The 15,173-nt window shown below is 43.4% G+C and overlaps 1 protein-coding gene across 1 annotated transcript in view; it reads left to right on the top strand.

The window, feature by feature from the left end:
• The first annotated feature begins 1,434 nt into the window (after positions 1-1,434).
• Positions 1,435-15,173, top strand: part of SVEP1 (sushi, von Willebrand factor type A, EGF and pentraxin domain containing 1) — a 131,587-nt gene continuing 117,848 nt past the window's right edge. The window contains 1 exon segment of the mRNA XM_086629854.1: positions 1,435-1,971. Coding sequence (XP_086485980.1) covers positions 1,435-1,971 — 537 coding nt within the window.

Below are 15,173 nucleotides of genomic sequence, written 5' to 3'. Positions count from 1 at the left end.
AGTATTGTATCAGTTTTCCATCAGATGACACCTCAGTGAAGAAAGAGTAAATAATTCAGTTAAATGTAAATGTGGGCTTTGACTTGCAAATGCACCCATGTACCTGTGTATTCCAGGGCACTGTGACATGTCAACAAAAGCAAATTAAAGCAGAGAGGAGGACTACAAAATGAATAAAGGAAGGAAAAATACCAATGAAAGGCAAAGACTTGCAATCAACAGGTCTCCATGGCTAATGTATCCCAAGGGAATTTTTCTGAGACCGAGTTACTCCCGGAAATTGAGTTGATCAGCTACAGAACTGTTTAATGCTAAACTAGTAGATAAAATGAACCCAAGTTATTGTCTCATAACAGTCTAGAGAATTAAATCTGTACAGAGGTTGGTTGAAGGGGGAATGGGTTCTAAATTTGGGTAGGAGGTCTCTTGGGAGTGTTTCTCTCTCCCCAAGTGATTGTCACAGACTGCAAGACAGCACGGGAACCTTTCCAAGCAATGGCTTGTAATCTCATGCTTGGCTACCAGGAATTTTTCATAACAAGCACGGAAGATTATTGTCACTGTCAGTACATCCAGACTGTCAGTACATACGTTTACATACACATCTAGATTGCACGTATGCAGGTGCTGTCCCTGTCTTCCACGCACATGCCCTTGTGCACACTCACCCCACATATCTGGACACCTCGCCGTCACTCTGGTGAGACACACACCGGTGAGGTATTGCTACATCTTCAAAAGGTCGGAAAACGGGGTCGACAGGCGGGTGAAGCGTCCCCTTGAACAAGAGAGAGAGCCTGTGACAGAGCCGGGAGCGGGACCAGACCTTACCCCCGTCAAACTTCCCAGCCGCAAGCGCATCCTCCCCGCAAAACAAAGGGCTAAATTAACCACGATTAATTCAGCACGTGTCAGCGCAAGCCCTCGCTCCGTCCCCGCGAGCAGCCGCGCCAGCTCCCGCGGCGGGGAGCGGAAAAGGCGCTTCTCGCTCCGGGGGCATTTTCCGCCTTTCCTCCCCTCTCCGGAGCCCGGCACCGCGCCGCTTCGGCTCGGCGCGATTCCAGCGACCGCCGCCCCCTCGCTGCCGGGCTGGTCCCCGCCAGCCGTGTGGGACCCATCGGGGCGGGACGGGGCGGCGGGGGGCGGCGGGGAGGGAGCGGGGCGGGGGTGCTCGTTACCGAACGGCGAGGGGCGGGGGGGGGGGGGGGGGAAGCACAGCCAAGAGGGGGGCGTGCGAGGGGCAGCGCCTGAGCCGCGGGGGAGGCCCGCGGGGGGATTAAAGGGCGCGGATACCTGCGGGGGCCGGCGGGGAGACGGGCAGGCAGGGAGGCAGACCGGCCGCCCCTCCGAGGAGAGAGGAGGTGGGGCGTGACGGGGCGACCGGCCGCTCTCCTCCCGCGGCTGCCGGCTTCTCCCCGCGCCCGCCGCCCCGCGATGTGGCCGCTGGTGGCTCTGTGCTGCTGGGGGGTGCTGTCGCTGTCGCTGTCGCTATCGTCGTCGCTGTCGCCGTCGGCGCCGCAGGGCCGGGCGGGCGTCCCGCCGGGCGCGCTCTCCCGCGCCCCCACCTTCGCCTCGCCCGCCCTGGCGGCGCCGCCGCTGCCCGACACGACGGAGAGCAAAGTGGAGAAGCTGGGTCGCGCCTTCAAGCGCCAGGTGCGGCGGCTGCGGGCGCGCAGCGGGCGGCTGGAGCTGGTCTTCTTGGTGGACGAGTCGTCGAGCGTGGGGCCGGCCAACTTCGTCAGCGAGCTGCGCTTCGTCAAGAAGCTGCTCTCCGACTTCCCCGTGGTGCCCGCGGCCACGCGCGTCGCCATCGTCACCTTCTCCTCGCGCAGCAACGTGGTGCCGCGCGTGGACTACATCTCGCGGCGGCGGCCGCAGCAGCACAAGTGCGCCCTGCTGGGGCGCGAGATCCCCGCCATCGCCTACCGCGGCGGCGGCACCTACACCAAGGGCGCCTTCCAGCAGGCGGCGGTGAGCCCGGCGCCGCGGGCGGGAGGGCGGGGGCGGCAACGTGCCGTGCCGTGCCGTGCCGTGCCGTGGGGCGGGTTGGGGTGCGTGGCCGTGAGGTGAGGTGAGGTGCGGTGCGGTGAGGTGAAGGGCGCAGCAAGGTGTGCGGCAGGGGGTGTGGTGGCGCCGTGAGGTGTGTGGTGAGGGATGTAGTGGTTCCATGAGGTGCGTGGCGAGGGATGTAGTGGTTCCATGAGCTGCGTGGCGAGGGATGTGGTGGCGCCGTGAGGTGCGTGTGGTGGTGAGTGGCGTGGTGGCGCCGTGAGATGCGTGGTGAGGAGTCTGGTTGGTTCCGTGAGGGGTGTGGTGAGGTGTGTGGTGGCGCCGTGAGGTGCGTGTGGTGGTGAGGTGCAGTGTGGAGAGGCGCGGGGTGCCCCGCATCAAGCTCTCGGCAGCGAGGGGCGGCACGGCGAGGCATGTGGCACAGTGGCGCGTGGGGTGGTAAGGCGCGATGGCTTGGTGTGCTGTGCAGTGTGTGGTGTGGGAGAGTGGTTCTGCGAGCCGTGCGGCGGTGTTCGGCGTCAAGGGGTGTAGGGCTGTATGGTGGGATGCAGAACGGTGTGGTGTGGGATGCGGAATAGCCTGGTCAGGGCGACAAGTCGCCATCTTCCCGTGCTGTCTGTGCCTGCGGCTCCCATGTTTTCTACTGCCCTTGCAAACAAATGTGTGAAATTCACTCTTTGAAGCAGCATGGAGCCAATGTCCCGATTTCAGAAGTGATATATATGAGTCAAGTCTGGCATCTGAAACGTCTGCCTTGTTTCTTGGCAGCGGGACTTGGGTGCCCAATAGCTGTCAGCAGTCAGAGATATCTACATACTGTCGCCAGGTGACTATTTTAATTGCCAATGACTGACAAAGGTGCCCTTAAGCTGTGTGTAGTATACCGTTAAATAGTAGCCTGTCCAGGAACGTTTCCAGACACTGGAACACGATCATCTGTGGTGTTGTTATACAGTCCCATGGCACAAATTTGGTCTAGGCAGCTCCTGGGCATGTGTTGGCATTTGAGTGTGCTGGGGAGGTTTCCCAGTAGATGGCTCGTGGACAGCTCATCTACTCTGGAAGCTCTTTTCGAGGCCAGACCAGGCTGCTCGGCTGCTCCTTGCCGTTTGGCCGCTGTGTGCAGGAACATTCCCAAGCAAGTCTAGTTTTCTGTTATTTTTATGTCTAATTACTGGTAGTGTCCTGTAGCTGAGCATCAAGTGTACTTCTGTTGAAACATCTTATGTGCTCTTGTTTGGAGTTGATGAGTGAGACTGCAAGAGGTGCATCAGTGTTGGGCATATGGAATTGGCAAAGATTATTCTCTTCTTCACATTGGGCAGGAGAAAGGAAGACCATTTTCTAATGTGCCCGGAGTTGCACTTGGAAAACCTGCTTTAGGAAAACACATCTCTATGCTAGATCTTCCACTGTGAAGTCGGATTTCAATATAGATGTATCTCAGGGGTTCTGTGTGAAAAAGTTAATGATACAAGTTAAAAATAACCTTAGAAACAAAACATAAGCTTAAGAAATACCATCTGTTTTCTCGATATGGGGTCTTGACTAATGATACCTTTGAAATGGAATAAACAAAAATTCCCTTCAGAAACCTACAATTTAGTTTTATGAGCCCAGCTAAACCTTGTGGCTACAACAGCATCATTGTCATTTTACACTGTGGTCTCATAAGAATGTGGGAAGAAAAATATTCGCATGGTGGTAGGGAGAATTGCGATGGAACAACAAAGTTAAATTTGCTGGCTCTTGGTTAAAGATACTGTGCTGTGGTTTTATCCAGTACTTCTTCTTCATGTGAGACAAATTACAGCTTCAGGGAATACTCTCCTTTCTAGGGACTCTTGAGAAAATTACTGTTCTAAGTTTAAAATACTACTGTTAGAATAAATCTAGAGAAGTATTACGACAAACCTGCTGTTCCCTCTGGACTCTTATACTGATGTCCTTTGTTTTTAACTGTCCTTTGGTACAACTGTAATTATTTATTCTTTCACTTTCTTAAAAAGTTTTTTAAGAAAAAACTTTTCTTTTTTTTTTTCTCTTTTTTTCTTCTTACCCTTTAATGTGAGGTTTCTTCTGCTTTTAACCAGAATTGTCTGCTTCTTTTCCAAAACCAAAAGTGCCTGCAAAGCATGACAAACTCCACAAAATAGTATCAGTTATATGTTGTAGTAACAGAAAATGAAGGAAAGTGCATTGTTAGAATAATCCCAGCACTTAAGTTGTCGTGCAGCACTCTTCATTGGTAGGTCTCAAAGTGATTAATTCAAGTCTGTGACAGTTCTATGGAAACTACAGAAGCAGAGAGATAAGCGAGTTCTGCTAGGTCATCAGGCCAGTCAGTGGCTGACCTGGGAACGTCAGTGAACAGGAGCAAGATTTACTTAGCAGTTGGTGTCTCAGAACCTATGGGAGCAAAACCGTTCATTTAACATCATCCTGAAAGCAGAGCTACTCAGTTTGACAAGCTGTTGCACATCTATGTAATGTCCATCTTCTTTCAAAAATTAAGGGAGTCGTCCCTGGCACTGCAGTTTTGCGTCTTCTCCAAAGGTGCTTCTCAGAGAGGTTTATTGCAGAGTTTCTGTGTGTTGTCAAAGCTGTCCGTGCTTACCTTTGCCACATGGACTACACTTTGACATTCCTACCCAGCAGATCAAAGATAAATTCTATGAGGTGCACAGAAATGCGAAGGATATGCCACAAAAGACAGTGGCAAGAGGCAGCACCCTGATGAGGAAGGCTGAACTGCTGTCGATGTTCAGTTTTGTGGCCCCGTGTGGGATTCCGTGCAACACTTGAGCTAGCGAGTATTAGATACATTTGCTGATGTAAAAAAGCTTAGTGTTTTTGTTGCTTTTCTTAGTCATCAAGGTGTCGCAGAGGGAATTTCTGCTGCCAAAGTATTTTTTCTAGAGCTGTAGAGTCAGGACTTAATTGTAGGTTTGGGAAGAAAAAAGAACAGCAAAACATTTTGCCTTATGTTCCAGAAGGGAAATCTATTGCAACTACATGTACCAGAAACTTATTTGGCTGGCTTCAAATTGCAGAAATTTGATGGTGAGTTTGTGGTGCTTGCTAGTTAATTCCCAGTGATGGGAATTTTTTCAATCTTGGATTCTGACAGTCAGGTTTAATAACATTTTAGGTTCATTTTTATTTAGACATTATCACTGTTGAGCTCATCTACACACATACTAAAATGTTTTCAAATGTAAGTTTACTTTCACCAAAATGTAGTTTTTAACATCTGTAAGAAATAACTACTTACACCTTCTTGCTCACTAGTAAAGTTTGATAGCCCCCAGGCTAACCTTCCAGCTGCTGTAACTTTTTATTCTTGTTATTTGGTTACTGCTGTTCTTATTTACAGGTCTTAAGAAGTCTGTGGTTTTCACTTCACTTGTTAGCATATGAGGCAGGAGTAGGGAGAACAGTAGGAAAATGAGTGCTGAATCTGGACCAGAGAGTACCACTCAAACCCCCTGTATTCTGCTTCTGAAACTAAATGACAGCTGTAGGCCCCTTTGACCGTAACACAAGATATATCAAGGTCTACTTCATGAGGTCAGAAAAAGTAGCAGCTTTATTTCAGATACTTTTTCCTATGTCTTGGTTTCCCAAGATGTTGGCACTGTTCTCTGAAAGTGAAATGTAAGATGCTACAGTTCTCACCTTATGGCTGAAAGCTGTGGCATGGGTAAGGATGAAACCTTATTCAACGGTATCTTCCATGCAATGAAATCGTGTATGGCTTACAGTATAAACATGTCTTTTGTGGTATATAGAGTAGTTAATTTTAAAATGGGGAAAGAGTTAAGGCATGAAGGTGTTCAGAATTCAGTTTAAGATCCACAAAACATCTCTCTGGCTTGCAAGTCTTGCTCTGTGTTTAGATTGCGCATCTTAGGAAGAACAGATGTTGAGTTGTACAAAACATACTTAGCATAACAAAATATCTATAGTAGCAGTTATTTAGAGGTATTAACTTCTGCTCATGTTAAGCAGTCTTTCTTTTAAGGCACGTGTGAACAGTCTAAGAAAGGCAAAGAAACTTAAGTTTTCACTCATTCAAAACTCATTGGCTTCAGTTTTTCGCGTAGTGAGTTGGCGGGACAGCACAAACTTCATGCAGTTTATGTTACGCAAATTGCTTACTGCATTATGGAAAGCTGCAGAGCTGTTGTGGCAGCAAGGAAGAATTGATGAAGAACTGAAGAAAGTACAAACAGCGTTACTGCTGCTGATTGAGGACTGCATCTAAAGCCCAAAGAGCTCAGTAGTATGAAGTGCCGAATTTCCCAGCTGTCGGCACTTGGATTGGAGCTTCTGATCCTGAGAGGTAACCACTGCTAACAGCACCTATTGCACCTCATGGCATGGATGTGCATTTGTTGCCAGATCAGTTGTGAAATAGAAATGAGGGATCATTGTACAGCAGTGCAAATTTGATGGTGTGTTTTTGTCTTAGCACTCGAGTCAGTTATGTGTTTGCCATCTTTATTGATGGACAGTTTAGGCATTCTGAAGCTGCACTGATTGTCATGGGCTAAGAAAGATGAAAATACAAATTATTTAAACTACTCCATGTGGTAGCCTCTTGACAAAATAGTAATAGCAGCTTCTAAGAAGGCGGGCTTGTTTCTGTCTTCCAGTGGAAGTAAAATGGGAAACTGGACTTGGAAATTGTAGGTGTGCACTGCTCTTGAGCTGAAATCAAAGGCAGCCTTAAACAGACAAGTCAATTGTTCTAAACGACTTGGCAAAGCAGTAGCTGAGAGAGGCTTTGAGAGTTGCTCTGTGCTGTTGTAATAATTGCTGCACTGAAAAGCTGGGCTTTTTGCTTTTGTAGTTCATTTGCACTCCATAGTAGTCATATGTGATGTATGTAAGTGAAAGGTCTGTCACAGCACCTACAGAATCAGGTGACACATTTTCTTTCTGGTCTTTAAAATCCGGCTTTTGTATCTAACCTGATCTTGAGGGAGTATGACGAATGGCCAACCAGCATGTCAAATTCAGTGTTCTGTTGTCATCCGATTAACAAACATGAAAAAAAAATGGCCCTCAAAAGAATGTAAGCACATATCAATTTAGGATAAACAGTTCTAATGCTTATTTAATGCTTGTTTAAATAAGTAATGGTGACTTTGTTTCTTCTCTGTGTCAAAAGCACAAAACTAGAAGATTCAGCATTGTTACCCACTAGGATAATGGGCTTTTAATTTCAATGCATTTTGAGGTTCAGAATCTCATTTTGAATTAAAACAAAAAGTAGTTGAAGCGAAGGTAATTGGAATCTTTTCTTACTATGTAAGTGGTTTAAATTTATTATTTGAAAAAAGTAATACTCTCTCACTGAGAAGACGAGCATTTAGAGTCGTGTATGTTGTCTGTTTATCAGGAATGTGTTTATGGATTTTTATTCCTATGATCTCTGCAAAATAAGCAGCTAATAATGACAGAGCAGCAATGAGAGATCTAGCCTATCTGGCATTGTGCTTTAAATATCTGATGATGGCTTAGGTCAGCTAGAGCTGACTGACTAGTTGACAGCGGTGGGCCTCTCTAAGTTCTGATATGGCCTTGGAATCTGTACTAAAGATTACAGTGGGGAAAAAAAAATGAAGTCAACCTGGCTTACCTCTGTGATCACCTTTGAAATTGCAAAGCTGATAGTTAACGATTACTGAGCAAATTGAGAGTGGAGTTCCTGTCAGCCATCATTAGTGTCAGCTCTAGATCACCACTTTTAATCAAAGCAGTGTTTGTGAAAAGTACTTGTCCTGCATACTGCAGTCTTGCGTAGAATTTGCTCACAAGATTAATACAGCAGGGTCAGAGGAGAGCTACACATCTGCACATTGTTCATTGTCTTAAGACCTAGCCTGAAATGGGGCTACCTTAAGAAGTTATTAAGTAGTTAATTTTTTCTTTGGCTTTTTGACCAAGACAGGCAAAAAGTGCTCTGTTTAGCATCATATATAGGCTAAGCGGGGTTAAGATTTTCTTTGGTTAAAAACGTATGCTTTAGAAATTGGTCTGTTTATGCTTCCAAATTGCATCCTGCATTTTGGTCTAAGCAGAAGTGTGTGATTTGGAAGTCTGGTATTTAGCAGATTAGCCATCTATTACCTTCCCTTTAACTTAAGTGTAATTTGTATTTAAAATGCTTTTAAAACGTGTTTTACAAGAAGCACTGAAGGATACTGCTATGTAGCCGTTTGCCTCATCTGTTCAACAAGGCAAACTGCATTCATCAGTGTGAGGTTCAGAAGAGAGACAGCCTGGCTTCAGGCACAGGCTGAAGTGCCTCATCCTGGGAGCCCGTATCCCAGCAGAGGCCACTGGTAGGGCCATCTCTGTGTGCAGTGCCTCCATATGGCGGTTCGGCATTAGGTGTGCTGAAGCCCTTTATTCCAGTGTCTCCCTATACATTGAGTATGTAGGAAGCTGCAGATGCACAGATACACCGCCTGACTCTAGACCCTGAATTAAACACCTACGTCCTCTCCCTTATTCTCCGTGTTCGTCCTCCAGTATCTAAGCAGTACACTTGGTAGTTCTGATCAAAAAAAGGCAAAAATTACTAGTGAGTATTATGTTCTTTATTGCTTTTTAAAGAATCATTTTTCATGGCTTAAAAAAGTCTCTTGTCAATTCTCTGTAACACTTTGAACTGCCTGCCCTCCTAATCCACAGTTTTTATACCTTTGAATATACTCCAACAATATGTTCATACTAGCACTAGGGATAAGTTGCAGCAATGTAAAGTGTTGTATAAAAAGAATTGTTATCAGATGGAATGGATGCAAAGTTTATGGCTTCCCAAAACCTGGCATGAAGGCATTCAAGTCACCATCTGTGCTTACACTTTTGCACAACTCCTGGCTAGGTAGTTTGCTCATGCAGCTTGGTGGCTCTGAGAACAGCTCTTAAAAGAACTTGAAGTTACAGTTCTCTTTTTGTTCTTAAATTTTTGAGATGCTCATTATGGCATATTGTTTATTGCTTGTTGCACTACTGTCAGTTTGATCAGCGGTATTCAAAGTTGTGATTCCAGGCAGTAGAAGGAAGAACTTTGATGGCATGCTAGATTTAGGCTAAATCGTGGTCCCCGTGAAAATCTTGATGTTCTGTGGAAAGTGCATCGGGTTTTATTAGCTTCTGGTTGACTGTCTCTGTTCTCTGAATGTCATTCGTGAAGTTTTAAGGCTGAAATGGCCATCATGAGTATACCGTTTGATGCCTTGCATAACTGCTTTATGACTTCCACCTGTAAAGAGTACCTGTTGGTGATGCTGTGTGGGATATAGTTGAATGATACAGTGATGAGCTGACATTTTCTGACTTTCCCATCTGCTTTGAACAGGAGATGCCACATGTGGATTGAGGGCCTTTCAGAAGCACATAAACTGTAGCAGTGTTTAAGAGAGATCCCAAGGAACTGTGCAAATGGCCATTATGTTTCAGTAATGGCATGGATTTTACTGAGGTTTTGGAAGTTAGTCATCAGAAGTCTGCTTTTCATTTATATGAAAGTCCCTTTCATTTTGATCCATTCCACCAATGTTAATGTGTTCTACCCTTGCTGATGTTCTTGAGTTGTTTTTATGTGCTAAGCATAAAAAGACAAAGAACTATAACTTTCTGGAAAAAAGAGGGCAGTCATAGGAGAATATACTCCTTTGACATAAAGAAGGGTGTCTCTGATTGCTGAATTGGGAACTACCAGCAATAAAACCCATGTTACTGGGTAGTTGTTCCTTGTCTTGCCATTGTGTACCTGTCTCAGACCGTTTCCCTGGGCTACAGGAAGCTGGTCTAATCCTAAGCCTCACAAGGTCATATGATCAGAGCACATCTGATATTTTTCGTAACATGTAGTTCTGAGAGCCGAAATGGATGCTGCTGCCTAGAAGGATCTACACTGCACAGTGTACAGTGACCTTCCAGCCTGTATTCTGTCAACCAGCCATGTGTGAAGTAAGGAGGGGAGGAGATTTGGGGATGCAAAGAGAGAGAGCTGTGCCAGCATCCACTATATTGCATATCTGCCAGGACAGGCTCCCAGTAGAAGACACACTCTTTACTTACAGCATAATACCACAAAGCCTTTAGCTGTTTCCCAGTGGAACATACAGAGGCAGAGGAAAGATGAGAAACATGAGGCATTGCTGCAGGAATTAACACAAATCTTGCTGATACAATAGCAGAACTAATAGCACAATGAATGAAACTTTTCATCACTATGGTATCTGGGTGAAGTTTTCATAAATATTTCAGGAATAGAGATTCCTTTTCCTGAAAAAAAACCAACATTTTTTGTCCTCTTGTGTCAGAGCCTTTGCTGGAGGGATCTAACAGTAAGTATCCTCTGATCCTCGGTCCTTCAGAGTTAGCACCTTCACAGAGAAACCGGTCTTACCATGTGCTTTGCTCCAGAGATACAAAGACAAACCAGAAAAACTACTGAGTGATTTGTTCTGAGAGTAGGAAAAAAATTCCAGGCATTAAAATTTTAAAGAAGTCAGGACAAAAGAAGTTGTTTTATTTTTAACTCATTTCCTAGACTTACGAGAGACCTTTCCAGCAAAATACATCATATTTAGCAGTATTTCCTGACACAAACCTCAGCATTAATATTCTGTATGTAGTGTATTTTACATGTTCTGTGACACATTTTTAGCCTTTGTCCTCCAGTTCCACTTGTTACTATAATTTGAAAGTCAGATTTTGCAGGTGAGACAAAATGTTTGTGGTGTTCAGAATTTTCTGGCTGTCCTAGGTGCAGAAATTAAAAGCAGTATTGCTGTTAGCAACAGGTGGGGTCTTTGGGTGACCAGGACCCTGTTCAAATCTTTGAGCTACTTACTTCTCTATGACGTTAACACAATTCAAAACAAAAGCTCTGGTTAAAATTATGAAGTTCCCTCTGGTTCAGGGTCTCTCTGGTAACCTCAACCATGAAGATGAAGAACCTCCTTGAATCTGACAGGCAGCCTGTAAAAAGCTTTAGCATTCAAAGCGTGATGCTCTGCTGCATGTGTGCAGTATAAACAGAGAATCAGGGAGTCCAGTTGTCTGTCCTATTTCTCTCCCAAACACTTTCCCACACCCAGTTGGGCTGGGAGAGCTCTTATCAGTGATAACTGTGTGTTCATGTTGCTCAGTTCTAGCAGTCCTGGAGAAAAAGAAGATATTCAGAAGATAATTGAGCAGTGACAGCTGGCAGTAGGTGGGCCAGGTCATGAATAGTGTTTGTCCCTTTGGAATTAATTATTCTGTGCAACTTTTTTTCCTGCTTTTTTGAAGTAATGAATGTTTAAAACAAACACAAAAGAAACAAATATTTGGCAGATGCACTAGTCAATAGTGATGCGAATGCTTGGTCTGAAAATACACGAAGATTAATTACGTATTCAGTAAAATATTTTGGAGTCCCTTTTTTTTGTTACTAGCACAAGGCCAGACAAGTACTAGAGAGATCAAGTAACATCTTGGTTATATTAATGATGGAAATTGCTCACACACAAAGAAAACTAGTATTTTTCATTTTTCAGGTCAAACTGACACCTCTTAGAAAGATGATATTTTGAATAGAGCAGACAGCATAGCAGCATATATGGCCTCCAGCAACTTCTCAAAGTCTTGATAAACTTGTTAAAAGGTTGTACAGTGCCAAGACCTGAGGAAATGGCTACGTTTATAACATGCCTTGTCTTTTAATGTCCCATTTGAAGACCTCAGAATCATAGAAGATGAAGGATGTGTATGTTGGTTGTTTCCTGGAAACTAGTGCATTCTGTTCGTTCTATTTCAGAGCTCAAAACTGCAAGCCACTCAATTTCAAGTTAGCGGCCCCAACAGTCCTAGCGCTTGTGTGAAATAAGTGTGTAGGTCAAAATTCTGTGCAGTAGCTCCTGTTATTGCAAAGGCAGTGGTGGTTTGTTTTTTGTTTTTTTTTTTGGCTGGTGGGGGTAAGAAACAGTCTTTATGCAATGCGAAGATGATTGTCTTAGGCTTGGCTTGTGTAGCTTTGCTCTGTGATGTGAGAATGGTTTACTCATTTTTCAAACTTTACAAAATGCAGGAAATGGCACTTTTTAATTGTGCAACAGTACTTAAAGAATTTAAAATGTAACACAGGCATTACAGACAGAATCCATGCTGTAGAAAGAGGGGAAAAGGGTAAATTAATAATAAATGCAAAGAACCGGATGTCAAATATGTTTCTCCCATATCACAAAACCACAGAATCACTGAATTGCTGTGGTTGGAAGGGACCTCTGGAGCCTATCTGGTCCAATCGCCCTACTCAAAGTGGAGTCTGCAAGATCACATTGTTCAGGACTGTGTCTGATCGGGTTTTTAATATCTCCAAGGATGGAGATCCCACAACCTCTCTGGGAAACCTGTTTCAGTGGTCGATCACCCTTTTAGTAAAAATGTAGTCTCTTCTGTTTAAGTGGAATTTCCTATATTTCATTTTGTGCTTCTTGCCTCATGCAACCAATTAGAAGAATCTGGATCCATCTTCTTTAGCCCCCCACTCATTAAGTATTAATATACATGGATAACAGGACCTCAAGCTTCCTTTTCTTTAGGCTGAACAATATTAGATCTGTCAGTTTTTCCTCAGATGAAATATCCCTACAGTTTGTGGCCGTGAGCATGCCTGGCTTTTTACATGTGTGCTTTGATCCACAGGGTGAGGATGTCTGATTCAGTTGTGAGACTTACTCACGTCATACCTGCCAGTTTCTTAGAAATGCTTGGAAGGTAGATGTTGTGGCTAAGCAAAAAAAAAAAAAAAAAAAAGGATTCTTGCACTTTGTTATTGACAAGAGATTGGAAAGTTGATTCTCAATTATGCAAAAAACGCATATAAGTTGGAAAAGGATAAAAGACAAGTGGAAGATGACTACATGCAGAGAGAGTGACACTGTGGAAAGAAGAGATGAAGGTTGAAGATAGAGGGGATGAGAAGGATAGGAAAGATGAAAAAATACTTGCATAGATTAAGGACATGGTTTTGATGACCCACTCGTTGCATAAATTAATCATGAGAAAGTAATTGATAGAGCTAGTACATTATTTAACTGAAGTGAAAATCATTGTAATACAAGACTAGACCAGCATAAAATCACCGTATTTTAAATAATAAGTATCTTTTCCCTGAATTGTAAGTGCAGTTCCTGCTAGGGCAATATTCAAGGAAAGTTTTTATATTAGTTAATTTCTTGTATATAGGTAACAGCTCATTCTTTAAAGCTTGTGTAGCAGTGCAGAACAAAGTGGCAAAAGGTAACAATTGGAAACCAAAACTGTAGAATATCTTTTAGTTCCTCTCCTGAAAGGGGCAACAAAGTCTGAAAAGGGGATAAGAATTATTTGAGTGGAGCTGTGAAAGTAGCATTCTTCAGTTACCGAAAGAAAAGGTGGTGAAATCAGACCTTTGCTGTTTTACAGAGGGGGCAGAGGAGATATAGCCAGCTCTTTTATGTAGAGAAATAACAACATTCGTATCATGATTAAGGGGAACAATATTCATCACCCCCTAGCTTTGTGTTACTGCTGTGAGATGCCCACCTGCCTTAGGATTGCTCAGGATTCAGTGATCAGATGCCTCAACTCCATCAAAAACTATGGTTGATCCCAGTACTGATTTTTTTTTCTTTCTGGAATATTTATTTACATAAAATTTCCTGCCAGATTTGGATTTTTTTATCTACAGGAAGGATGAAAGCAAAGGAACCTTGGAACAAAAAGTGAGCTTCTCAAAAGGGTTTAGCATTGCCATTTTCCTTTGTGAATGAAATGCAGTTTTGCTTCTGAAGTCATCATGAGAAATTAAGACATACTGTTTTAATATTCTGCTGAATATATAAGCAGTGGTTTTGGTAACACAGTATAACTTAATATGAGTTTAATAGTGATTATGTTGTATTATATATATTTACATTAATTATGTAATATTATAAAATGGGAATTACTTCTTTTACAGTGAATAAGTGATCCTCTGGGAAAAAGAATCATCTTGTTCTATTCAGAGCTCATCCCATGGTGTGTAGGTTTTATGTAATTCCTAGGGCAAAAACAAATTCAATGTAAGTGGTCTACTGGTTTAGCAGAGCTGAATGGCTCTTTAATGGAGAGCTTTCTGTTTCTCTTCTGAGATGCAGTGATGGTTCTTCCCAGCCTGCAACGAGTAACATTCCCTTTGTAGCCCTTAGGTAGTGTGTTCCCTACAAGGTATACAAGGAGCAATGTAATTTTTGTGATGAATGCTTGGATAATGTTATTTTGAAAGCTAGGTTCCAACTTAAACCTATTAAGGCAAGCTTCTCCTGGCAAGAATCCTGGGGCTGTCTGATGTTATCTAAGGCGGCTTAGTTTGTCAAATGAGACAGACTAACCCATTTCAGTTTGCTTCCCTTTGGACAGGTATGTTAATATCTATGTCTGTATGGTCAAAATCTTCTTTAAACGCAAAACACCGAGTAAGGACAGAGATCAGGCCCAAGATCAAATGTTTGCAGGTCGGATGCAGAACGTGTAATTGAGGCAGTAACAAAGAACCTTTGACAGCATCGTTTTAGTGACTGTCAAATGGCTGAAGAACCCTTTGGTCTTGGATGCTACTCATCCCCTGGTTTTGTATTACAAACTCTATATTAAAAACACAGAAGTTAGAGGTTTAGCTGTTTTTGTAACTGTTCTGATAGGATTTTGTGTTGCCTTACAGTAGTGTATTTCTAGAGAAGGATTTTGTACAACAACTTTTTTGTTGCACAAGACTTCATTTTTTAATTCTAAGGACTGTTATTGGCACAAAGAAGATGGTGAGTCTGCCAGATATTTGTACACACTAAACAGAGACTGAATACAATACAGATGGTAATAACTTTTTGCTAATGCGAAAAGAATGTTTTATTTAAGATCTGGAAGGGTTACTGAAGCTGGCTGATCTATCACTCCTGTGAAAGAAGTGTAGACAAGAAAATAGGTACTAAAACAGTCAAAGATGAGGTGTTTCTCATGGCCCTATGCATTTCTTTGCAATCATCAAAATCATTAATTGTTTTGTTTTGTTTGTACTTATCCCTTCTTATTAATTTATATAGTGACCAAATGGTCTGTGTTCTCAATTAGACAGG

The sequence above is a fragment of the Tauraco erythrolophus genome, chromosome Z (assembly GCF_009769465.1).
Source record: "Tauraco erythrolophus isolate bTauEry1 chromosome Z, bTauEry1.pri, whole genome shotgun sequence".
Classification (NCBI taxonomy): Eukaryota; Metazoa; Chordata; class Aves; order Musophagiformes; family Musophagidae; genus Tauraco; species Tauraco erythrolophus.
Note: the sequence above shows the minus strand (reverse complement) of the source record. Positions and strands in the feature narration are given on the sequence as shown.